This window comes from Apus apus, chromosome 3 (assembly GCF_020740795.1).
Source record: "Apus apus isolate bApuApu2 chromosome 3, bApuApu2.pri.cur, whole genome shotgun sequence".
In the NCBI taxonomy this organism is placed as follows: domain Eukaryota; kingdom Metazoa; phylum Chordata; class Aves; order Apodiformes; family Apodidae; genus Apus; species Apus apus.
Window position 1 is genome coordinate 75,838,866 of NC_067284.1, and position 27,221 is coordinate 75,866,086.

At 40.9% G+C, this 27,221-nt stretch overlaps 1 protein-coding gene across 2 annotated transcripts in view; it reads right to left on the reverse strand.

The window, feature by feature from the left end:
* GLP1R (glucagon like peptide 1 receptor) overlaps positions 1-27,221 on the reverse strand; it is an 88,037-nt gene that overhangs the window by 40,512 nt on the left and 20,304 nt on the right. For both annotated transcript variants that reach the window (XM_051613333.1, XM_051613332.1), the window contains 2 exons: positions 19,797-19,893; positions 18,450-18,560 (listed from right to left, as the gene is read on the reverse strand). In XM_051613333.1, the coding sequence (XP_051469293.1) occupies positions 18,450-18,560; positions 19,797-19,866 (181 nt within the window). In that variant the 5' untranslated portion in view covers positions 19,867-19,893. The remainder of the gene's footprint in view (positions 1-18,449; positions 18,561-19,796; positions 19,894-27,221) is intronic.

Below are 27,221 nucleotides of genomic sequence, written 5' to 3' on the forward strand. Positions count from 1 at the left end.
TACAAGAGTGCATCAAGAAACTGATTTTATTTAACCTGTAAACTAACTGCATTCACTCAAAGTTACACAACCTTTGGAACAGCGGCTTAATGAAACCAGTTTATTTGAACAATGTCCATCACACCTCATTAGAATTACATGTTAAAACATGCCCTGATGCCCAAAACTCAGTCTCTGTAAACTGATAAAGAGAGGAGAGCCCAAGATTTAGTGCTGAAGTTAACAGCATCTGTCTAGTTCTCTGATGCGCCTGTAAATCAAGTAAAATACTACAACTAGCTAAATACTTTTGTACATGGAGGAAAGATGTTATCTCACAGGCAGGAGGCTGACAATTTTTTCCTTATTAGCCCCCTTTCACTAGAAATAAAACCAAAATTACAAGATTTCTCTGCTTAAAGCAACCAATCTGATCTGCATTTTACAACATCATGGTTCCAAGGTCAATGTAAGACAACTCACCCAACTGTCCCTGAGGATAAACTGGAACATTATTCATTGTAAAAATAAATTACAGCATGTCCTACCCAATCAATTCCGTTCAGCTAGAGAAATGAGAGAATAAGAACAAGACAGACTGCAGGTTTATCTGGCTGCTGTGTGTCAAGTGTTAGAGACCTCTTCTCAGTTAATACCTATTCTCTATTTCCAGTGGGGGAAATGATTTGGGAAAAGTAACCATTTTTTCCACAAAGCAAGGACTGTGCAGTATGAGAACATCAGGACAGTCTTCAAAGCAGACTGGCTTCTTCCTGACATGAGCAACTTGCTCTTTGATGAGGACTGCAATTTATCAGAGTTTAGGAGGTTGCACCCCCATCAGCAGGTTTGGTCAGTTCTCCTTTGGTGTGACCAGGGCACTGCTCTCCTAAAAGGAGCCACTCTTGGCTATAAAAGGCTGCTGCATAAGTAGTGTCACTCAGTCCCAATCCTGATGCTGTTTACAGTGAAGACATCCTAAACCCAGGACTCATGCACTCACCCATGTGCATGCTGCTGGAATCAGGAATCCAGGGAGCAGCCTGATGCTGAGGCCTCTAGGGAGCAGGTGGAGCTCCATCCTGCACTGATGCCCAAAAAATCACATTTATCAAAATAGGCATTTATGCTGGGCTCACTGCCACATAGTCCAAAATTATACCTCAACAGGCAGTTTAACTATGAGCATTTAGTATCCTTTCCCACTATTCCTCCTCCCTCATAGCCTATTAGGCATCCCATCTCCTTTGCTTTAGCTATGGAAAAAAAGTTGAACAGCATCTACACCTTGCATGTTGCCTTGAAGGCAAAAAAGTTGGCAGTCACTTCAAGTTCTTGCAGAAGAAAGAGAATAATTTTCAATTATATTCTATGTTTCAGGTGAGAGGTGGGCAATCCTAGCTTGAAAGGTCAAAAAATCTCTGGCATCTTCCAATTATAACAAACAAACCAACAAAATTACTGCAAAGAAGAGTGACAAGAGACGGATGTGAGCTTTGTACACAGACCTAACAGATCCCTTTACAGAGTGCAAGAGGAGATCCAATGAAGCCAGCACAGGTCACGCCACAGGCTGCACAAGCCCCCTCTGTGTGTCCTGGAAATCCTCAGTGTCTGAAGCCTCTGCTGTGCTATCAGAAGCACAGAGACTCTGTATATGGAGGGAGATGCTGCTGCTTGACATCACCCAAGGGATACTGCCTCCATGTAAATTTGTATTAAAAAATATTCATTTTAAAATGAAATTAACATAACAAAACAGTCAAGGACTAGGAAGTGTTAAGCTAGAGCTACTTTTGTGGGGTTTAGTTCCACCCAATGACCCTGTTTCTACATTGCCCTGGTTTGAGCCAGGATGAAGCCAATTTTCCTTTTGCTGATATTTTTTCCTTTCACTAAGCTTTCTTTTAACTAGCAACAGTGCGCTCTAGCTAGAGCTGATAAGACAGAGGAATGTTTTTGTAACTGCTGGGTCTTCACGGTCGCACCTTCCCTCTGCCGGCTCAGACACTTCGGGGAGATCTGTGACCCCCCCATAGGAGACTGAGTTAGACAGACAGCAAAATTGGCCAGAGATATTCCATTCCATATATCTACGTAAGCTCAGAGGAAGGTCAGAGATCACAGAAGACAACTTCCTTCCTGCTTCTTCTTTCCTTCTCTTCCGTCCATGGCCGGCATCTGGGGAGGACTCCGTCCATCCATCACCATCGACCCCCAGGCTCGAGCTCTCTTGACCCTCATCACTCTGTGCTTTCTCCAGCAGCTCTGGGATTCCTTGGGACTGTCCCAGCTCAGGGGAGTGCTGTGAGAGTTGCTGGGGGCGGGGGGAGGCAAGAGGCTCTTGCTCATACCTGAACATATCTGTATATAATTGTATATATTTTCTTATATCATTGGTGTTTAATAAAAGCTGTGTAGTTTAGTTTTCAATCCAGCCAAGTCTCTTTTTCTCTCTCTCCTTCCCTACCTGGGTGGAAGGGGGAGGGAATCGAGAGCGTTGTTGTCAAACCTGAGTCAAACGGTTACATACATATAGAGTCATACATTTTTTTCCCCGAACAGATTCCTGTTTTATTCAGGATACAGAATAGAGGGAGATCATCATAGAGGGATATTATTACTCTTTACTATTCCGAGATGTCAAGTCATATTTAAGCACATTGAACCAAGTTTATACCAAAACCACTATTTTCTAATTTGTATGGTCCATTTGAAGACCAGTAATTCAGCTTCCCAATAAACATAAAGCACTGTTATCTCATGTGTAGACAGAAGATCCAAAATGTAAAAAAAAAGCATACTCCAGTCACATAGAAAAGCCAGTTTATTACAACAAAGAAAATTATACAGCCACAAAATTTGTTCTGTGGGCATTCAGCTCTTCTAAGGGCAGAGATCATCCTTGCCAGCTCTGCAATAACTTGCCTCACTCAACACAAACTCCTACAGTTAATGAGGCAATCATCCTGCAGAGAGAGAGCCTCCTTTACTCCATATCTCACAAAAAGATCCATTCTGCATAGGGAAGGAGCAGGTGATCTCTGGAAAAATGACAGAATACAGCTTCATAATTAAAAACTACTTGCATAATGGTGTGCAACAAAGGTTGTGTAAGCAAAGTAGACCATGCCAAATCATAAAGAATTCATTAAGTTGTAACCTTATTCATCATTGGGCAGGAGTGAACATCTCATAAAAATTAAAATATCTTCTGGAAAAACAATACTGTTTTGTAACACAGAGGATTACCCTACAAGGAGCTATATTCTCCCAAGTATTTCAGCTGAGTAATGTGTACTGAGAAGGAGCTGCATTAACTATTCTAGACCACATTGAAACCTAACTTAACTTTCTGAAATATACTTTAAAAAACAACTCATAAAAATGAATGTCTGTATGTGGGCATTAGGTTTAATACAGAGTGGTTATGAACCATAAAATATATGTGAATTAATGTAATAAAATAAAGTTATTTATGAAAAAAAAGTATTATGATAATGGTACCGCTTTTTAAAGGTTTAGTAAGATACAAAAAAAACACCATTAAAAGATCTGTTCAGAATAAATAAAAATGAGTTGGAATAAATTTATTGCAACAGCAAACGTGACTGGAAGTTTAAAGTGTAATCAACTTGTAAAAACAGTGCTAAGAGGTTTTGTGTTTCCAACTTACTGGATCAGCAAGTTAATGCAACTAATAGAAGACATCTCATTAGAGAATGTTAAAATGAATTTTCAAAAGTGCAACAAAGTTTTCTTAAAAGGCTACAAACGACACAACTCAAGTCTACCCAGAGCAGAGGAAGGGACCTGTTTTACTATGCCCACCCTTCAAGGACTTACACAAACAAGTAAAAAACATCCCCAAAATAAACAAATAAAACAGGCAGACAGTGAAAGAAAAACAAGTTAAAAGGAAAGGAAACAACTAAGTAAATCATTAGCATTATGCTTGCTGAGCTAAAGCAAGGAAAAACAACTTTAAGAAAAACCATCAGATAACCAATATGCTAAATATGCATACCTAGGAGGGAGAGGGAATACACATGCAAATAAACACCAGTTTTTTGATGCAGGTTCTGAGCAAAACAAGAAACTCCAGAAGATGCTGGCTAAAATAAATGCCAGGTGCTGCAAACAAACTGCCAGTCTTTAGCAACAGGAAGATTAGTGGTATTTTGTTATCCTCAAAAACAATGGCATAAAAAGAACCAATGATTCAACAACCCTAATTTATCATCTCTCACAGGACAGTTAAGATAACCCAACAACTGGAAGCTTTCAACACAGGCAGCTGCAAGACGTATCATAAAAAGGAAGCCAAGCTATCAAATCTCATGTAGAGATTATTGTAATTCCACAAATTCTACCCACTTTCTACAGGAAGGAAGTGGATACTTCAGAGCAGAACAAATAAAATGAAGCATCTCACACATTTCAAAGAGCGAAGACATACATTTTTATTGAACAAGCTGTGCACTCTGTCATTGGTTAAAGGCTTTTCTCTGTACATAGGAGTTAAAGCCTCTGAAGCTGTAAATAAAAATTTTATCAACTGGTAAAGGCTTTCCACCAGATGCTGCTCCTATACTCTCTGTATACCTGGCATTACAGATATAAGCTGCATGTACATAACAAAAAGTAGTACTATGCAATGAAACCCCAAACCCAGCTAAGCTCAGCTGTAAGAATATACACAGCCCTTGATTCTGCTGCTCAGGACACTGTCCTCTGCCACATCAGTATATCCACATGCTCTGCCAATGGATTTCTCCACTGCACAAAAAGGGGATACTGATTGTGAGTTTCAAGCTCCATAGCAGATATACTCTAACACTTCTCTGTTTTCCTCTCCCAACCGCTTCCCCTTCTTTCTGCCTCTTTTGCCTCTCTTCTTTTAGCTACTGTCACATCATTACTTTCTCCCCTACTTGCATTCCTTCCTCAGCCTGTGCTCCAAAAGAACATATGGCTCAACAATCACACAGGATTTGAGGAGAAAGGATCAGTATCCGTCTTCCATGTGGCCTCTAGGGGCTGTACACGCAAACTTCAGAAAATCTAGGGAGCACAATAAGGAATTCACCCCCATGAGCAGCAGGAGGCATATAACGAAATCTTAGGAGTGGTCTTCCTCTTTCTCATCCACATGCTGAAACGCAGAAGAGGGTTTTGTCAAAATGTTCTTGAAAAACATTAGCTTTAAACCAGACTTCTTTTGTACTGAATCTCAGTCAAGAAAAGTTCTGCATATCTATAAGGTACTAAATGCAAGCTCTTACAAAAAAAAAAAAAAAGCATCAAGTACTTTTATTATGGAAACCACCATCTTTCTTTTCAAGAATTACTGGAGGCTCCTGAAGCTGCAGTCATGTTGGATTTACCTTTCCATTACAAAGCCAATCTATACACCAATCTCTGATTCTTACCCTCCAGGACAAAGATAGGACATACCCTTGATCTAAAAACCAGGAACTCTTACACTATTCTATCGGTAATCTTCCCCAAGTATCCTATTCCACTTGCATTTCCATTCAGTTTTCATTGCTTGAAAGGTATTTGGAAGGACACTTTTCTTTTCCTGCCAAGGTACAATCCTTTCCTTGAATAGCCACTGCTAACCCTACCACGTTTTTTTAAAACTTGAGAGGTCACTGTCATTCATCAGCCACACAAATGCAAGGTTTTCCACATTTTTACCCATGCTTTCATTCTGTTTAAAGGAAATTGTTAAAGCCTTGCTTCATTAACCTTCAGGAAAATTATCAGGCAGGTTTTGCACGTGGAAGCCAGATTTTTACTTTCAGAGGAAATACGCTGATGAGCACTTGATCCTTTTCTTGTCTAATTCATTTCTGCTCATTCCAATCATCAAAAGTAAATTAGTTCCAGAAAGAGTCTGGTCACGTGCCAACCACCACTATCATTGTTACTGCCATTGAACTAGTCACATACCCATTTTCTCATAAACACGTTGCCCAGAAAAACTTTATTCTTACTAAAAGAAAAAGTGATGTGCAACCATCCAAATGTTAAAATTTGGAGTATGTTTGAGAAGGTTTAGGCATACTTTCAGAATTCATAGCAGGGACCCTGGTCTCAAAACTGTGAAGGGAAAAGTTACTAGAAAAACACGTGACTGGAAAAGGGTAATACTGCAAAATATAAAAATAAGTGTACATGATTAACAACTCCAATAACTGCATAGGTTAGTACATTTTCAAGTTAAAGCTGCACTTGTGGAATGGTGTGACTACTTACATGCAGACACCCTTCGAGTCAGTTCACATTTTTTGCATGACTACTCTGGCAAATATAAAAATCTCAAACACAGAGCTAATAACTTTGAGAAGCAGAGTGCAATTCACCTGGACATACAGCATTTACTTTTATTGATATGTAAGTAGGTTGAGTTTTATCATCACCCAAGTTCTACTGATGATCTTGGGAGAAAGAAGCAACCTTTAAGCTCGTTATTGCATCAGCAGCATATTTGCTATGTGAGAGAACATCTCAAGTTTGGATGCTAGAGGAGCATTTCCCATCACACAAAGGGGAAGTGCCAGGAACTCCTGAAAAAGGGAGGAAAAAGTGAGATGAGGACATATGCTTGGTCTAGTAAGTTACTCTCCACCTATGTTGTAGTAACATCAGGTATTCATGTTTTATCCCATCTTTGGGACTTGGAAAAAGAAAAATCAATACTTTGCTAATTAGCAACATTTAAGTAAGCCAGAAAGCTAATAAGCTGTTTGCAGCAAAGCATTTAATTATAGAACACACAAAAGAACTACATTGATTCAGGCCCTTAATTAGTTCAGTTTACTCTTTGTCCACTGTAATTAAAAAACTGCAAGTTCTTCAGCACAAGTAATGTGAAGAAGTTTTAAGTCCCTCCATTTAACAAACTACACTGGCACTGCAAACAAATCAAAGTAGGTAGTATATTTCAGTTATGCAAGACCTGTAATGAGAGCATAGAGGAAGCTGAAGGTAATTGGTGAGCTCAAACATGGCTATTGGAACCTGCTAGACTAGTTTGGGCAAGGCACAGAGGTAGTCCAGCAGTGCCCTTGCAGCTGGGTGTACTGGTGTTTAATTCTCAAATGTCATATTCAGTCAGATCAGCTGGGAGCAACTTTTCAAGCAGTTGCAGAAAGAGGCTCAGCTATGTCTCTGCAGAGGTGTACCCTGACATCCTTGACAGTACGTATAAAGGAATGGCTTTAATAAAACAAAAACATTATACAGTTAGAACTGAAAAATTGCTGGAAAGCATGCAGTCCTGCCAACTACTCTTAACTCTCACAGACGCAGTCACAGCAAGCTGATATCTTAGAGCAAGGCTCTCCAGAATTTATGGTATGTCCAGCAGTTCTTAGTTGGCCTTAGGTAACCAGATCTGTACCTGACATAGGAACAACATGCAGCTGCTCCCATCACCCATATACACACTTGAATGTCTGGCCACATGTGAAGTCTTCTCCTGTTCCTATCACATATTTGATGAGGAAATGCCCTTGTTTTGGTTGCAGCAGAAGAGGAATCAGCACACAGTTTTTCAGTGTCCCTAAAGGAACCTTCATATCGCACTCCAGCTCAAAGTTCGTAAGGGGCAGCTCTGCTCCATGTACCTCAATCCGCAATTAACCAGTAATTTCTTTTAAAATATATTTCATATTTAAACAGAGTTGATAAAATGGTAAATGGCATTGCTGCATGGCCCACAAGAGATGCATGTTGGTAATATCTATCTGTTAAAGATTTTAAAAAATTGTTTCTTCCAACAGTCTCTATATCTACCCTTGAGATGAACAGCATATGTTCTAGAGTTCTCTGGTGTACTACCAGATGGAGACTAACAAACAGAGGCAGAGGTGAACTTGAAAGACTAGGGGATTTTATTATTTTTTTAAGCAGAGATTGCCAATTAGCTTCAAACAGCTTTTAGACAGCAAATTTTGCATTGCTTAGGGGTTAGCAAATGCAAAGCAACATCTTTTTCACTGAAAAAAGGTCATAACCCTTCCCAACATGAAGGAAACCTGGTTTTCTTAGAGCAAAGAAGGTAAGAAGCCTAATAGATGTCTAATCTTCTTCACTGTAGTAGTATTTGAAGTGAAATCTGTTTTCTTGCATGTTAAAAGACAAACAGGTAGTTTAGCTATATGCTCACCTAGCCATCTGTTAAAATTCTTGGTTTTTAAAAAGATCTCAAAGTATGAAACTGGATGATTAAACAAGAAGTGAGAGACATTAAACCAGACAAAGTTTAACTTGGTCCCCCCAACCAAATGTTGCAGCCATGCATATTCTTCAGGACTGCCCGAAGGAAAGCTCTCCCACAACCTTCTGCTTCCTCAGCTATAGGGCTTCCCACAGACTCTTCTAGAAAACAACATAGTCTCCTTCAGTCTGCCTCACACAGGTAACAGTAGCATTTCACCACCCCAGCATCATTACCCATAGGACTGACACAAAACAGCAAGCACCTTTCATCTGTTTCAGCTTTTTGCTTGTGGCACGATGGCACTCTTTCCCCAAACTCCCTCCCCTCTGAGTTTGAACAGTGCCCAAACACAGGCAACCCTGGGAAAAAGAAAGAGGACCAGGCCAGTTGATTTAATCCTGCAGCACAGCAGATGTCCAAGGAGTGCTTGAACATCAGCCCTCCAGGACCACAGGGTTTGCAGGGGCATAAAGGAGGCACTAAATCACTTTTAGGAAAAAGTTGGCTGCAGAAGCTTTTCCAATAGCCTGCAGACAGTGGGCCCAGGAGACTGGTGGGACCCAGAACATTTGAGCAAGACTTAAAGATATATGAAGTCAGTTGTATCACTCCCTTGACCCCAAAGCAGCACTTACTACCAGCCTGCTCCCCACAACGCTGCTGCCTGCCCAGCCTGGAAGCACTCCACTCTGGGGAGGATATTCCACTACTGGTTACTCTCACCAACAGCCAACAACCCAAAATCCCTTCTGAGGCAGAGGTTTACTTGTAATTCTCTTTCACACGGGTCACAATATGATGTGCTAAAAACCTAAAGTACTTGTGGCAACACCTTGACGAACATGACAAGATTCTCTTCTTTTTCAGCCCTTCTCCTTAGTGGGCACAACAACCACAGATGAATCTCTCAGATCCCAACAAAACCCATTTTAATGTTTATATTTCTGCTGCTTGTGTAACAGGGAATAGGATCTGCAGTATTGCTGTGCATGATGCTGGTACAACTAAGTCTACAGTCACAGCCTTTGTGGAGAGGAAGGCATCACACAGGAGTATTAGAGGTTGCCGAGTTCGTTATTTAAACAGTAGCCAGGACTAAGTAATACACTAATGCAGGGTGGGGACTGTGCAGCCAATTCTCATCACCTCCATTGCACCATAAGGTTTGCCTGTATCTCACAGCTCTAGGGAAATTGCTTTTAAAAAGTATGGCATCCTCATGGTCAGACTGGTAAATCCTGCTGCCTGGGAGTTCTGAGGTAATTCCCCATTTCCACCCAAAACCTCATGCAGAACGCCCACACCTACCTAAAGACATGTCAGAAAAAGCAGTTCTGTTACCAGAGAGGGAATGGGGAATGCTGGAAAGAGTCTCCAATGTAGTTTATAGCAGGATGAAATGGGAAAAGCTGACCCAGATGTGTCCTTGCACCTAAAGGTGCTCTGGAATAGCAGCTCAGTTTCTGGTCTCTGCCTTTCCACACCCTCACATAAAGCTTGCAATCTCTGCTGCTGAGCAAAACTTTTTTGTCAAGTACAGCTGTGGTTCCAGATCTCTACAACACCCTTCAACTTGCTAGATCTAGTCAGATTCTGGCTGCATGTCTGGTAGCCAGAGGCTGAAAAGCTGTATTGCTTCCAGGGGTCCTCAGGCTGTGCTTTGCCTGGTCTGTTGGGAGAACAAAGGAGCAGGTGACATCACTGCAACACATAATAAAGAAAGGATAATACAGAAAATAAAATTAATTATAGGAGACAGCTGATGAAAAAGGAAGTTATTTGTTAAAGAAAATTATTTCAAACTAGGAGAAAGGTGGATCTAGATGGCATGGGAAATTGCAAAGCATTGAGACCTAACAGTCAATAGCAGTTAAAGGCATACAAGCCACCTGGCCCTTTACCTGGCACAATAAACATTTGGGATTTAACAAGAGCTTGGCAGTTCAGGAGTCCTCCAATGGCCCATGTATGGCCATACTGGAAGACTTTACAGTAGTACAGGCAAATTATTAGGTCTTATGGTTCCATCCAGGACTGAAGAGAATGCAATGCACTCCAGGGGCATGGCTTCTGCCTTTGTTTCCTCCAAGGAAAGAGACCTCAAAACTGCTCAAACTGACTCAGTCACCACAAGGAGGACAATAAGGGTGTTAATTCAAAATTCACTACAGTGCCAGGGAAAGATACCAATACAGATACAGAACAGAAGTCAAGCCAATTCAGGGGGCAGACACTTCAGACAGGTCCTAAGCTGAAGCAAATGCATTCAGAGTTCAGAAGATTGAGTGTAGATCTGAAAAACTGTCACATTTGTGTTAACAGACGCTTGCAGTCAGCCTTTGTGAAGCCCAGTGCATATAGAAGCAACTGATGTCACCACTGTTCACATAATTCTTGTCTGAAACTTGTACCTCTGGAAGGTTTTTTAATTAAAAAGGATTTAGTGCTATTAAACAATAAAATATCAGAACCCCAGAGGAGGCATAATTGCAAGATGAATTGTGCAGCTCCACAGTTTCCAAATCCACACGGCGTTACTGGCAGCTGGCCTTCAATTATGAGAAGGTAACAAGAAAAAGCACACAGCCAGTGACAGTGAGGTGTGGTGCCTGCTGTCCCTTAAAGGAATACTGCTCCCCTTGGAGGTTTCTGAACTGAGTGGACTTTGGGACAGTCACTGCCCTAGTACATCTCATGGCAATCTCACTGAGTACAACACAGGTAGCAAGATGTGCCAGGATAAGTTGTTGTAACTTCAATGCTACCCATAAACTAAGTAGGCTTTCTTGGTTTTCAATAAAGGCAAGGTTTGCCCCAGGACACATGCGAGCAAAAGCTTTGACCCAGGCAGTCAGAATTATGTATAATTTGCCTTCAATAAGCTTTGGCCATGGTCCAAGATCTGTGCTGGCAATTTCACAGCACAAATCCTTTTAGCAGTAACCTTCCTTCTGCTACTTCAGAATCTCCCCATGAAGACCTGTCCAACAGTGGTAGTTGCATAAGAAGTAATGCAAGCAAAACAGAGCTGGAGTGAAAATAGCCCATACAGATTTGAAATAGCTGTAATTTGCTCTTTCAAAGATGTATAAGCAGGATAAAAAAAGTGTTGAGGGTTATTTTGGGGGTGGGGAAGCAAAGCATGGTGGAAATTAACCATGTGTTTTGATAATCTAGACATTTCACTTCATATTTTTAAGGCAATTCAAAATGCCACTTTAAAAAAAATGAGAAGTCTTCCCAGAAAATGAGTTTCACTACAGAGTCCTGAACAAAATGCTTTGTCTGACCAAAATCAGATTCCCTTCCACCTTCTGCTTGTCCCAGTGCCACTGCTTCTAATTATCACAATGAGCTTCCTTGCTACATGCACAAAGCTATTCTTATCTGGCATTACAGGGACACAGATGACTTTATGAACTCCTACCACATAGTGTCAGACCAGCAATTTCTGGGGTTCTCACTTGCTAAGAGACCAAACCCCAGTACTGTGCTGTGAGACACATCAGCCACCTCTCATTCCACTGACAATATAGTTTAACCTGCATTAAAGCAGAGGGTACTCAAAACCTCAGCTCGTTCGGCTTCAGTGTGATGCTGATTACCCAGATACCTCCAACATCCTTATATCACAATTTCCTGCCGAGTTAAGGCAGCACTAGCTTGATCAATATACTTGATGCAGTTGAATGCTAATACAGCTGCAGTCACACCAAATCAGGAAACTGATCTGCATGAGGGGGGAAGAAAAAAACTTACTCAAAAGAACTGAGAACAAAGCCCCACATTTCATTTGGGTGAAATTCCCACTCTAGGTTACCGCACAGCTACAGATGGAAAAAACGCAGCAGCGAAATGCCACTGAAGAAACATGTAATAAACCAACCTTCAGGCCACAACTCAAAAGTGCACTGACAACCCAGTGCCCAGTACCTCAGTGCAAGTTATAAAACCTAAGTTCCTCTAAAAAAACCCAACAAAAACAAACAACCCAAGTTTAATTTGCTTGCCTGTCACAAAGCAAGTCTGTAGCAATACAGGCACACACGGTTTCAAGCATAAAATCTTGGGCTAATGTGATCTTTCTTCTATTCAATTATAACTGACATTCCCAGCTTTCTGAGTCCATCCTTGCAGACAGCATGCCAATACTGCATCTGGCAGGGATGCTGACACACACACAAGGTAAAACAATACAAGAAGTTTCAGGCTTAGTGTTTCTAAAGAGATCTGAAACACAAGTGGGACAGTATTGATTGTCTCTGCTGCACTTAATAGACTGCCTTAGCAAGCAGCACTTTCAAAAGTGGCAGAAGACAAATGATTTAAGGCAAGTGATGCTGTGAGATAAAACCTTGCTAGTGCATGCATTGCTTAGCACAAAAAAACCTGTAAGGACCACGCTTCATGCATCTGTCTTGGGAAAGACATGCACAGAAGTATGAAAAGATGTACAACACTGAGAATACCAGTTTTATTCTGAAGTTTTTCAACAGATTCCCATCTCCCTGCAGTTGCTTCTGAACCTTAAGGTAAACGAGCAATCTGAAGACCTGGAGAAAGCATTAATGCTGAATCCAGGCCTACAATGCCGTGATTCAGAAGCTGCCACGTGAAGGAAGCAACAAGAAAGTTACACCTCAGTGGCAGCAAGTAAAGACAAGAATCTCTAACAGCATGTGGGGTTGGACAGCACACACACCTGCTGAGCAGATAAGAAGTTCTCCACATTATTTTCATCTTGCCACTCTGCTAAACAACCTGCTGAGCTACATCTGCTATTGAGATGTGCAGAGGGGCAGGCTCAAGACTGACAGCCACTAGGACGAGAAGAGTGGGACACAAACAAGAATAAAAGCTATTAAAGGTTTGCATAATCTGTATGCTCCAGCACTACAAACTCTTTCCATGCAAATTCTTTTACCCCCATCTCCTGTTCTGGCTGACACCAATGGAAATTGGTAACATCTGAAAGTAAGTAGTTACTGAGACTTATCTTAAAAAAATTAATAGAAAAAATAAATCACAAAAAAGTGAAGACCAGAAGGGGATTCTGGAAGTTTCCTTGTGCAACACCTTGCACAGAGCAGGGTGAACTAGGACAAGTTGCTCAGGTCCATGTCCAGTCAGGCTTTGACTGTTTTCTTTGAAGAAAAAGCCTCCAAAACATCTTTGGGTCACCTCTTCCAGGTGTTTGACCAACCTCACAGTAAAATAATAATATTTAAAGGAAACTTCATCTATACCTCCTGAAAGGTGTGGCTTCACATTTCCTTTTGCAGAACTTCACAGGATTCCTGTCAGCCTGATTCTTCAGCTTCTCAAAGCCCATCTGAATGGCAGCACAATCACGTGTTGTATCAGCCACTCCTCCCAGTTCTGTATGGTCTGCAAACTTGCTGATAGCACACTCAATCCCATAATCTGGATCATTAACAAAAACGTTCAACAGTACCACTTCTACCACCAATTTCTGGGGTACATCACTAGGGACCAGTTTCCAGCTGGACTTTGTGCTGCTGACCACAGTCCTCTATACCCAACCATTCAGCCAGTTTTCAGTTAACCTGATTGTTCATTTGCCTAATCCACACTTCATCAGTTTGTCGATGCAGATGTTATAGGAGACTATCAAAGCCCTACTCAACAAACAACACTCACTGCTGTCCCCTTATCCATACTGGGACCACTGTTGTTTAGTATCTCCGTTAATGATATTGACAGTGGCATTGAGAGCACCCTCAGCAAGTTTGCCAATGACATCAAACTGGGTGGTGCGGTCGATGTGCCAGAGGGACGGGATACCACTCAGAGGGACGGGATACCACTCAGAGGGACCTGGACAAGCTAGAGAAGTGGGCCCAGGTGAACCTCATGAGGTTCAACAAGGCCAAGTGCAGGGTCCTACACCTGGGCCAGGGCAGAGATATTAATACAGGCTGGGGAAGACATGCTAGAGAGCAGCCCTGTGGGAAAAAAAGACCTGTGGGTACTAGTGGATGAAAAGCTGGACATGGACCACCAATGCGCAATTGTAGCCCAGAAGGCCAACTGCATTCTGGGCTGCATCAAAAGAAGTGTGGCCAGCAGATCAAGAGAGATGATTCTGCCCCTCTACTCTGCCCTGGTGAGACCTCACCTGGAGCACTGCATCTGGCTCTGGTACCTTCAACACAAGAAGGATGTGGACCTGTTGGAGCGTGTCCAGAGGAGGGCCCTGAAAATGACCAGAGGGCTGGAGCACCTCTCTTATGAACACAAGCTGAGGGAGTTGGGCTTGTTCAGCCTGAAGAAGAGAAGACTCCAGGGGGACCTTATAACAACCTCCCAATACCTGAAAGGAGCCTCTAAGAAGGCTGGAGAAGACCTGTTCACAAGGGCATGTAACAATAGGACAAGGGGTAATGGTTTCAAGCTAGAAAAGGGAGATTTAAGTTGGACATTAGGAAAAAACTCTTAGTGGTGGATCACTGGAACGGGTTACCTAGAGAGGTGGTGGAGACCCCAGCCCTGGAGACATTCAAGGTCAAGCTTGATGGGGCTCTGAGCAATCTGGTCTAGTGTGAGATGTCCCTGCATATTGCAGGAGGAGTGGACTAGACCTTTAGACATCCCTTCCAACCCAAGACATTCTATGATTCTATGATATATTCAGTTAGTGATTTTACCACAAAAGGCTATCAGGTTTGTCAAGCATGATTTCACCTTCATAAATCCAAGCTGACTACTCCCAATTACCTTCTGTTCCTTTGTGTTTAGAAAGTTTCCAGAATTATTTGCTCCACCACTTTCTGGAGACTGATGCAAGATTGATCACCTGGAGTTCCCAGATTCTCCTCCTTGCACATCTTGAAGATAGTGGTGACAAGTCTTTTCTTCCAGTCCTCAGGAATCTCCCTCAATTACCATGACCTTTCAAAGATAATCAGGAGTGGCCTCACAATGGCATCAAATCAGCTCATTCATCACTTGTTAGTACATTCCAAGTTCCACGGACTTGTGTGTGTCCTGATTAAGTGTGCCATAATCTAATCATCCTCCACTATGGGTAAATTTTCCTTGCTTCAGGCTTTACCACAGATTTTGGAGGCCTGGGATTACCAAAGGCAAGTTTTACCAGTAAGGGCCATGACAAATAAGGCAGCAAGTACCTCAGTCATTTCCCCATTCTTTGTCACAAGATCCTTATGTTCTATTTAGCAGTGGATCCAAAGTATCTCTCTTATCTGTTTAGAAGCCCTTTTAATTGCCCTTCACATACATCACTTGTTAGATTCTGGGTGGGCTTTGGCTTTCCTAACCTTATCCTTGAATGATCAGTGTCTTTATGCACCTGCTGTGTCACCTGTCCCTGCTTCCAACTTTTTATAGAGATGGCCATGTCATAAAGAGACTTGCACTTAAAGCTTGCTCCATTTCAGTACTCCATCATAAACAGTATTTTGTTTCAAATGTTTCAATTTATTCCTCAAGGGATTTCTGGGGATATAGTATGAAGTCCCCCCAACAAACTTTTCAGACAGTTAAAAATGAACATCAGTCTTAACTGAGTAAGCTTGGCTGAAGTACTTCATAGTTCATTATGACCTTCACTGAAAACGTTTTGAAGGTACTTCCCAAACAAGGTCTCATCTTTTAATTTTCTCCATTTTCATGAGGTGAAGAGATAGAAGCCCTGCAGTGCTAGAATCTATTTCACATTCCAAGTAGGCGCTTAAGCAGGAACAAGTAATAAGCATACTTTAGTGATCAGTGTGTCCAATTTCCTATTGCTCTAGATCTTCCATTACAAAGATGCTACTTTGTCGTCCTGGCAGCCCATTAACACTCACTTTGAACATGACTTCATAAGCTGCTACGGAATAGCATCCTGCTATGGTAATTCAGGCTCCTAAATTGTGTACCTGGCACCAATGCAAACTTCTTGTTTTGTATTAGACACTGAAAGGCTTCCTTGCTCCATTCTCATTCCTCGCTGATAAAACTGAATGAGGTATACGCATAGTATGCACAACAAGGGAACACGTCCAGAGGTTTAATGACTTTTTGAAACACTTGTGTAATCCTCCCTAGCAAGAGGTTATACAAAATGCTGCTGTTCTTTTCAGTGAAACAAACATTGTTTTTAGGATAATTTAAAAAAAAACTTTCTTCCAAAAGTATGAAAGATATTGCACATTGCAGTAATTTATTAATCTGCAGTATTGTATTAAACCTTGGCTCTCTCCAGCAGCACTGATGTTTCAAGAGCAGTTGGAAATCATATAACTGTGTGCAGGGCGTTTAAAGACTGCAAGTAAACAGGCTTAGAGGAAAGAAGTTTAATCCTGTGAAGAGTTTTAGATATCCAGAAAGATTAGCATTATTGGAAAAAATACGGCTGCATCCAATAGTTTTTTTCAAATAATTACGAAGCAAATTTTAATTTAGTAGGTTTATAAAAGCTTGTTTACACATTCTAAAAACATAACATCTCTATCAGTAATCTCGAGGATTATCAAGCAGCATTTTAACTTCAGAGGTTATCAAATTGGCAGTTACTACCAGGAGAGGCAGTTGAGATAATACAAGAGATAAGCTACTGTCTGTATTTCTAACTTCTGCACAATATTCACACAGTAGAATACAGAGCAATACATCTGGGGTGTTGGGGACAACAGTAAGTCACACCAACACACGTGTTCAGCACAAACAAGACAGGAATAAAACTTTTCAAGAACACAGGTCACTTAGGAAAGCAGGCAAAGTAGAAGAGGTAACCAAGTGGCAGCAAGACCTCAGGGAACTGGGGCAGAAAGAGTGGAGCAGGTCACATCTCTCTCTCTCTCTCACACACACACACACACACGCACCCCACACCCCAGTGTCCCTAACCCCTAAGTGCATCATGATGTTGGTTCTCATAACTATCCTTGAAACCCTAATATAAGAGATGCACCAAGTTAAACTGAAAATAGCAATCCAGACTCAGTGATTTTGATTTAGGGAACTTACCTCTCAGACAAGCTTAAAGCTAGCCAGAAAGCTAACGGCTGCAATAGTTGACCTGACAATTCCTCCCACACACACATCCCCCATCACCAAACACATACATTTCAAGCTTCTCTCCCACTCAACAGTAAGAGCCATTAAGTGCTACAGCAGATTTTAAAGTAAATGGGTGTCTGTGCCTAGATGTTGGCAGCAGGGGACTGCAGGGGGGCTCCTGTGGGGAGAGGCTGGAGCTGCCCCGTGCTGGATGTTGTGCAAGCACTGCTCAGCAACAGCCAAACCACTGGTGCATTACCAACACTTTTAGCCATAAATAAAAAGAACAGCACCATACCAGCTGCCATGAAGAAAATTACCTCCATTCCAGACAGACCCAGTACAATCTCCACCCATTATTCCATACTTTTTGCATCATGCCCGGGTCCCGCTTTATCCAATACATCCAAGTATCCTCTGACCATTCAACACTTACAACTTGTACTCCACACTTAAGCCATCTTTACCTCCAGCAGTCAGATTTATACATCCTCATTAATCAGTACCCTCCATCCCTTAACAGGAGCCAAAGCTAATTCACCACATCAAGGTACCTAGTTAATAAACTGTTTCATTTAGACTTCAACGCATTGAAAGGTCTTCTCAACAAACTATACAAGTCACAGGTTTCAAAGACAGAATACTAGATGAAGCAATCTAATGTGTTGTCTTCAAGTGGCATCTAGTGTACATGTACATAATGGCGCAAAATCTAAAGCTGACATTCAGAGAAAAAAAAAAGTCTCTGCAACCAGTCAATGCCTTCATCTTGCAGCATTCCCAGAAATAAGTTCATCTCAGGAAGAAGCACAAAACACTCACTTTGGACCTTTTTGCCTTTATCTACTACAGGACAACCTACCACCTAGCTTTACTACTTTTATCTCTGTTTTCAAACTGCACCGTTATTGTTGTTAAGGTAGTCTTCAACAAGCACCACAGAAGTATTTTATTAACAGTCACCACTATTAAAGCAGCAAAAACACAGGACAGCACAAAAATCCAAACTAAATACAACCCTTAAGAACAGTCTCTCATTTTCTCCTGTTAAATGGAGATAAAAAGCGTATCATGCTGAGCCCCATTCCTATTTTTATATTGTGGAAAACTGACTGCACTCATAGCCATTTAAGCCAATATTATCCTTGCTATGACTGTGCAAGGAAAACAGGGCTGGTTGAAAGCTGTGCCTATGAGGAAAGGCTCTTACCTGCATTAGCCCAGGGGAGGTACCAAGGGCAGCTGACATTCACGTAGGTGCCGGGCAGCCCATCTGGCCAGCAGGCATAATTGTCAAATGTTCTGTTGCAAAACTTGCCTTCTGCAGAGAGATGGAAGGGAGGGTCATGCCACTACCTTGTATTAATACTGAAGAGCAGAAGATAAAAGGAAACATGGGCATGTGCACTTAAGCCATAACAGCATTATGCAATTAAGCTTTGATTTTCTTGTCCAAAGAGTTTATCCCCACACAACAGGACATCTGTTTCAGGGTGAAACTGAAGAACAGATTAGAGTCTTTGACTCAACCAAGGGATAAGAAAGATAAATCTGATCCATTCCCACCTCTTCTGTTTTACACCCTTATGTGTCTCAGTTTAACTGAAAATCATTTTTGCTATAAATACTACAGATAATCATTCCAGAGAACAGTTCACAGTTGTGCAGTTGGAAAGTCTAGCCTAATATATAGATCCATCAACTAAATACTCACACACAACCATAGCTTTGCATTACAGCTTAATCAACATGAGAATACTTCAACTTTAGATTTATTAAACTGTCATTCTTAGAGGGCAGAGGAGCAGAGGGAGATGAATGCTCCCCTGCCACTGCTGTCATCAGCTACTGTTCTCACTCTGCCACAGCAATGTATTTAAGAGAAGGAAAATTAAGAGTTTTAAAAGAATTCTTCACAGATACAACTTTAGACCCATCTTATCTTTCTCAGTGTGTCACAAAAGCACTGAAGCATAAGAGAGGCTGCACTGTGTCCAGTTCTGAGTGTCACTGACAAGTCACCAGTGTCCTCTAAACACCATGATGCTGGCACATTGCAGATGCTCTTGACACATTACAGCAGCTCAACTACTAAGACAAGCTGCATTCTCACTTTCACTCAGGCACTTTTTTTCATTTTTAAAGCCATTTCAGCCCTTTAAAATGTTCAAAACAATTTATGCCAACTTTAAGGCATACAACCGCTAGGTCGATGTGGACAGCATGATCCCAGATTTTCTAAAGCCCTCCCTACTCTGACCCCTAAAGGTTTCAGAGGTATTACACTTTGTGTGCTGCTTTGATGTGCTACAGCCACCACATGCCACTGCAAAACACTCTTGACCTAAAGACTAGCATTTAACAATGAAATTGTTTTATAAAATGTTTCTTCAGCAGAGAGGAGCCCCACAGAGAGTACCGAGAAGCAAATGGGGTAAAGAAGAAATGGACTGGAAAGTAAGCTGAAGAAGTATTTTCAAGTTCATAATCACTCCCTTGCTACTGTTATCATACATTTTAAAAATTAATACATGCTCTCTCTACCAAATAGGCTTACCTGCCACAATGGGGGGTGCCTCATACAAGTACTTCAAGCATTGGAGCTGATACTCCTTCCACTTCTGCATAACCCCCGACAGGGACCCATCTGTACTCTGAAAGAGAAATCATGAGTCTCAGACATTGCAGGCATTTAAACTGTGTCTTTCATGCAGCTTGAGTCGGCAAGTGTGAAAATTATTACTACAAGCCAAAACAGCACTGCTTATTGTGAAGGGTATAAGATGCTCCTATGCATTTTCCTGATAGTAACCAAGAAATTCCTTTCAATTTGTACCACGAGGAACCAAATAACCCCACAAACAACTACACTGTGTCCTCACTGAAACCCAGACTGAGCGATCCTTGCTCTCTTGAACATGCCCCAGTTGTGTGATTTAGTATGTCAGTAAAAGATAGGGCCAGCAGCAAGTCCTTTTAGGAGAGGTTTTCTTTCCAACAGCTGTATTTCTGCTGTCCTATAAATAAGACAAAGTTAATTCACTGTATTCAGCAGATACTCCCCAAGTATTCTTCCAGAATGTGGATGAAAGGTTTTCCAGCTCCGCTTTTGTTCCATGCACAAAAGCTTTTCCCCTCATCCAGCATATTTTTCCTGAAGCCACAGAAAGAGCAGGGACCTCCTTTTTGCACAGTTTGACAGGCAGCAGGTTGCACCATCAACTACCTCAAGTACTGAGGGGGCAGGGGAAAAGCATGTACAAACTCCAAGGAAATTAGCTCTATTAAACTGCTAAATTTAGCACTGGCTACTCGCTCAACCCTAGCAGATGCCTCACCCAGCTCAGAGAGGCCCCGTTAACTTACTGCATTTAAGTAAAAAGACATCAGTTCTTTTCTCCTCTCTCCACATTTGAATCAATTTAATTACAAATGTCGGGATTAGCAGGCTGGAAGTGATCAATAACGCAGCTAACTCAGGATTCCTTTTCCTGAGAAAGGCCCAACATGGATGTGTCTGACATACAATCAACACCATGAACTTAATGGCACAATATGCTAACACTGAGTGGAAGAAAATTAATTTCATCCCAGCTGTTGATCAATTTATTAAGTGAAGCATGAAGGTAAATAATCCTTGTAATTTTACTCTCACAGCTTCAACTGCTAATTTTTCATTTCCATTTGTGCTTCTAAACCTTTTTAAGATGGTAAGAAGGAAACCAGGCTATGGGAAGGATTGTTTTAAAACAAAGAAGTAATTCTAAATCTTACTGCGTTTCAGGAAAGCCAAACTGAATGCTGTTCACTACAACCAACGTGACTAAGATTTAAACACCAGTGCAATCACCTTGGTACAAAGAAACAGAAGGAGAGCTGATATTTTTGGACTACAGACCTCTGAAATTCTTCCTCTTATCTTACATTCTTCTATTTTAAAAAAGTGTTAGAAAACAAAACACCATATGCATCATGCTTCTGTCTGGATTAAGCCACTACATTTAATTAAAAAGATGCTCTTGTATATGTGATGTGAAGTACAACATTTAGTAGATACAAATGTGTTTCACAAATAACTGCTTATATTTATATACAACTTAACTGTAGCTACCCCTGAAGTCAAAACAAGTGCAAGCCTGCTCATTGAAACTCTGACTCTAGTGTGAACAATTTAAATAATCTTATCTATGCCAATAAATGCTGCCAAAGTTTGTCTGTGCTGAAGTCCCCTAGCGTAAATGTAACGCATTCTACTGAGTTTTAACCCCATGTGCCTATGGAAACCCACAAACCTCTAGCATACTGATCTATGCTCAACATACCTGAAGGAGAAAGACCATCACCACAGGTGGGTATAGTGAAACACATAACCAGTAACAAACTAAAATGCCCTCCATGCAGGCCAAATAAGAATGGATGACCAGAGTATGGGGAAAGAGAACAACTTTCAAACTTAAGTTTCTCTCAAGCAGTCTTTAAAAACCAGCTTTCAAGTTATGCATTGTTTAAAAGGTTTCAATTTTACAAGGGTGGTTATAGAAGTCACACAGGACTTTTTCAGCATCCTCTCATCACCAGATTAACACTTCAAAAAATAAATTAGAAGGAATGTTGTCAGAAGGAACCCTTAAACTACAATTCAGAGTAGTTTCAGAAGCTACTAAGTGTCACCCATCTTCCCAAAAGTAACTCTTGATCATGCATGCAGATGATCACATCAAGTTACTCCAAATTCAGCTTTTAAAAGTGCTGCAAGATAAATACATACAGATTTTAATTTACAAACAGGACTCTTATCTTTAAAAATATCCTGAAAATATTCTAAAACTGCTTGCACTAAGCAAATGAGTTCCTCTGGAGTCAGCAAGCCTTGAAGTATTTTCTATTAAATGAAGTTTTTATCTACTGCCTTAATGAAAGTAGGAGTAACCAGCTTGAATTACAGTTTAGGAAAAAAAAAGCCTCTCTGCCTCCATTTAATGAAAAAGTAGAAACATTCTGCTTATACTGTTTTCTCATAATGTGAGAAGACAACTAACAAGCAGATTAGCAAACTGTAAGAGTAAAATAATTAGATAGGCCTTTTCGTGGAGGTGACTGATTTGGTAGACGGTTTTCTATTATCTAGAGTCTGTTGCAATAAGACAACTAAATTTAAGTCCCAAGACTACACACTTTGTTCTCTGTACGCAACTTTTTACTCTGGTTCAGCTACACAACAACTTTTTTTTCAAACTGATTTAAATTTGATTTTAATAAGTGCTAATCCCCATTTCTCAGAGATTTTGGCCTATATGTACAAGAATCACAGTACACAGTGCCACAAATTTACAGTATGTGTAGTTATTCCAATATGGAGATACTGTATTTCCTTGAAGTGATTTAATTCCTTCTGCAACACCAAAACAAACATATCAGGACAAGGTTCCTGGGAAAAAACTGCAAAAGACCAAATAGCTTTATTAAACTCAGCATTATATTTTTGTTGCTAAAATCACCAGCCCTTGCATTTTAATTGTGAGTTTGGGTTTTGTTTCAATTTTCCCCCACTCTTCCCCAGTTACATTCAACCATGGGAGGAAAAAGTTTTGCTGTGGTGAAAACGTATCACAGAACAGTGGAGGAAAAAAGAATGGAAGCATGGCTGACTGGTTAAGGTGGAGGAGTCAGAAGGCAAGAATGGATGAAGGACATTAAGGACTAAATAACAGTCCAGCCTAAGGAACATAAAACAGATGCAGAAAAATTAAGACAGGTGAGAGCATAGAGACTGGGAGTGTTTTGGCCTAAGTATGTAAGTGTAATTCATCTTTAGTGATAAATTAGCTCATTCAACAGTCTGAAGACATAATTTATTACAAATTCTTAACACCTTTATAGGAAAGCCTTTTTCTGTAGCCATCATTTGTCTTTATAGACCCTACCATAAAGCAAAGCATTTAAATCACTTCTCAACATCTTTGAAGCTATTCCTGCTGTGACAAAAATGGCATCTACACAGATCCAAGGTGATCAATGCTACAAAAATAGAGTATAAACCTGCAAATAGTTCAGACTGGACAAAAGGCACCATGAAACACCATCATTCAGCATGGGAGAATTTTCAGAGCCTCAGAAACAGCCAGTGACTCCCAGGGTTTTCTTCCTTCATTCCCCAGCACCATATACAAGGTCTTACGTGCAACAGAATGAGGAATTCCTCTTTACATTTGTATTCCTTATGTCTTTGATTGTCTGTTTTGAAATGGAAACACTTACCTTACGGGTCTTTCATGCTTTTAACGTTTCAGGTTAATAAGCAAGACTTCAACTTGCCACTAAAGGCTCATATGTAATGTTACAACCACTGGGACCTCCAAAATGCCAGTCTTCAAAAGCAAAAGCTAGGAAACCTGGCATTGGACCACACTTTGGTATGGCATTGGTATTCTTCCCTCAGATAGCATAGCAACAATGACATACCTACTTCATGAGAGGAGAGTTCCAATTACTTTTATTGCCTATTGTCTCAGACACACCAGTGAATTACTTTTAAACTTCACTGCCCTTTTTGAGAAGTCCAATGTGACGCATTATTTCAAGGTTATTCTGCTCAGGACCAGCACAGCAACGAAATCAAAGATAGGTTGAAGATTGTGTATTACTAGCTTTATGCTCATTCTGACTTGACCTTTCCTGTATAATACAGATCTTATTAAATCATCTGTTATGTCAGCATAAGCTATAGGTCTGCATCAATAAAAGCCAGAGTGGAAGCTAAGATGGCCATCTAACAGCTTAATTCAATTCAGAGCATGCACATAAGCTTGAATTTACAAGACAGTTTTTTCCCAGTTCACAGCCCAAATGGGGCAGAGCATAGCACTACTAACCCAGAAAGCTTTCCTGTGACCCAGTATCACCTTGCATTTAATGGGGTAAGGTTCCTCCTGTCCAAGAAAGAACAATTTCCAGGCTTCAAACTTCTATGAATTAATTTGTGTGGGGATTAAATACAGTCACCTTCCTGAAAGCTCTTTCCCACCTAACAAGATGCTTTGACTTGCCACAAACAGCATCCCTGGGAGCAGAGGTTTAAAAACAGAGGCTGTAGCACAGCACAATTCTACAACAGGGCTAGCTGTTCACAGAACAAGCTTATCTCCCCCTGCAATCCATCATCACTTTTCTCAACTTCTAATCTGAAATATGAAAGCATATGAATGGCAGGATGTAATTACTACCTGAATCCACCAGTCAAGATCCAATTTCTCAACAGTTACTATATATTTGTCAAAAAGTCCTGCAAACATTTATGCTCCAACCATCAGTCTGTAAGAACAGTTGTGTTTCTTTAACTGTTACAGAAAAAAGAAAATCCCAACACTAAACCAAAACACCCAGCACTGAACCTCATATTAAGACAGTCCTTTGACCCACTGTCACCCCATGACAAAACAATCTTGTTGAGGATCAGTTCTTCTAGTATAACACTTCTTGAAAATTAAGAGATTCTGGGAGTACGTCAGTATGGGAGCAGGCTTTATTGCTCAAACTCCCCTCCTCATTCCCCCAAAGATATGGGATTTAACTTGATTTTGTAACTACTTTGTTCAACTTGTGTAATGAGTTAATTTGAATCTGTTATAGGCAAAATCTCTAACAGTCCAGCTACCCTCCCTTTAGTACTGAAGCTATGTCAAAGGAGAAGGTACATCAAAATTTGCAGTGCTCTCTGTACTATGGATTGTATAAAAGCAGTATCATTACAGACATTTAAGGAATACCTTTTCCAAGACCATAATTTAGGATATCTGACATACCCATGATCTCCATACTTCCTGCATTCTCCTCCCATATTACATTGCCCAGTATCAAATTTAATGTAGGCATCTGACATTACTGAAGACTAAACAACTCTTTGAGGTAAAGGTCATTATTCTCAGTCCCTTCTGAGGACTGCTTGACTTACATCAGCTGATACAACATTAATTATGCTTCCCAAGTAATATTTTACATGACACTTCGTCAACAGTTGGATCACTCTGGACAAATCCCTCACCCGTCAGAAAAAACAGGGGATCAAAACAACTTATTTCAGAGAAAAGCCTATTGCCAGCTTCTAGGAGCTTTTCCTGTAAATGCCTCTGTTCCTTAGTTACTAATGAACCAATGACTTCAGTAGCTCAAGAGCGCCAGAAAAAGAAACCTTTCAGCATCCTCCCTGCTAGTGAAAAGCAGCGTATGAGCTCCCACAACAGGAGCCACTGGGTTCAGCGAGAAGCTCCTGAGCAACACCCATCAGCTGAGTTTTCTCTTAGGCTGCAGCTGCTTAGCACTTACAAGACCTTCAAGGAAAACAAGAAGTCCAGCGACTTGGATAAAGACAAATCTTGAAAACGGTGTTTCATCAGCTGTCTCACCGTGTTCTGTCACTGTTCTAACACTTCAAGTTTCATGGCATCAAGCTTTTGAACTCAAAGCTGCAAGGGCAAGCTCTCATCAGGCACTTACATCCACTCAACGCACAGAACAGACACTGTCCCTCTGCCTGCTTTAGAGCTGCTCAGCTCAGACCAACAGCACATCTCCAGTCCTGAACAGTAACCCCAGCCTTTCAATAACTTCCCAAAAAACACAAGATTGCCCCTCATTCCATTTCATCCTTGCCTGAGCAGCTTCAAAATAGTACTTCAACCCATTCAAAGAGGACCCTGAAAGAACAAACAACACTTCTGTCAAAGACAATAAGCATAATACCTATGTGGAATGTTTTTTTCTTTCAGTTTGTTGTTGTTCTTTCGTTTGTTTGTTTTAAATCAGAGGCTGAATCTCAGCATTCTTCTCTCTCATCTGAAAATAACTGTGGCACCACATGGCCCCTTATCTTGGCCTGCCTGCCCTCATGCCTTTTTCTTCCTCTTTTAGGCAGCTGCAGAAGGAAGGGTTGGCTGTGCTCAATCCCATAACGGCCTATAATGGCACAATGTACTTATCACCACCACCCCTCCCCTCATTCAACACCTCTTCTTACTAGATCAAGAAAAAAAGGATAAGCATACATATCTCCTAAAGCAGGTCTGGAAATGCATATTTCTAAATGCAGAATGCTTCTGCCTGGAGTCTCAAATAAGGCAAGAACAAAAAAGAACAAAACCAAAACTGACTTGAGACACATTCCTGCTTCTCAATTCTTCTGTTGACTAGGCACAGGCAACTCCCAGTTCAGCTGACTTATTGTTTCACAACTTGTTCCAAATACATAAACCCTCCAAAAAGGCAGAAGAATTCAGCCCTGACCACAAGGGTTTCCACTCCAGGACCAAACATCCCAGGTCTGCCTTGGGATGCTTCATTCCTGCTTTGAAACTGACCAGTTGTCTCTTCCCATCCCTGAAATTTTTTATTTGGCAAGGTGCATTTCAATGAGAATAATATCTTTTGGCCCCTATAATTTTCTGGATCAAGGCAAAGAATTTGGCATTCAGAGGCACAGACGTCAAAGCAAACGTTTTCAGCACCTAAATCAACTTGCATAGTACACAGTCAGAAAATGAAGGGAATAAAATACAGCCTAATATTTCAACAGGCTACAAAATTAAGCATCATCTTCTAGAGACAAAAAAATAAAAACAAAATCCTGTAGGTCAAGTAGGATAGACTGAAAATGTACAAACCTGTGTTTGAGGGGTTATTCTATTGCTTCCATCTTCAGCGATGGACAGACGTGGGCCACAAACTGTTATCTGCAGAGTTTTTCTGCCCCATAAAAAGCTTTGAGCTTGGAAAGATGTTTCCTCCCTGGTCACTGTAGGACCCATGAATCCATATGTTTATAGTCAAAGCAGACATGTATTTAGATTGACAGTCATTATTACAAGAAAGTGTTATTTTCATTAAAATGTCTTTCATCTGTTCTGGTAAATGTTCCTGTCAGGGATGCATTACATGAGCCAATCAAACATCACAGACAAAACTGCTGCACAACTATGCGGAGACAGAA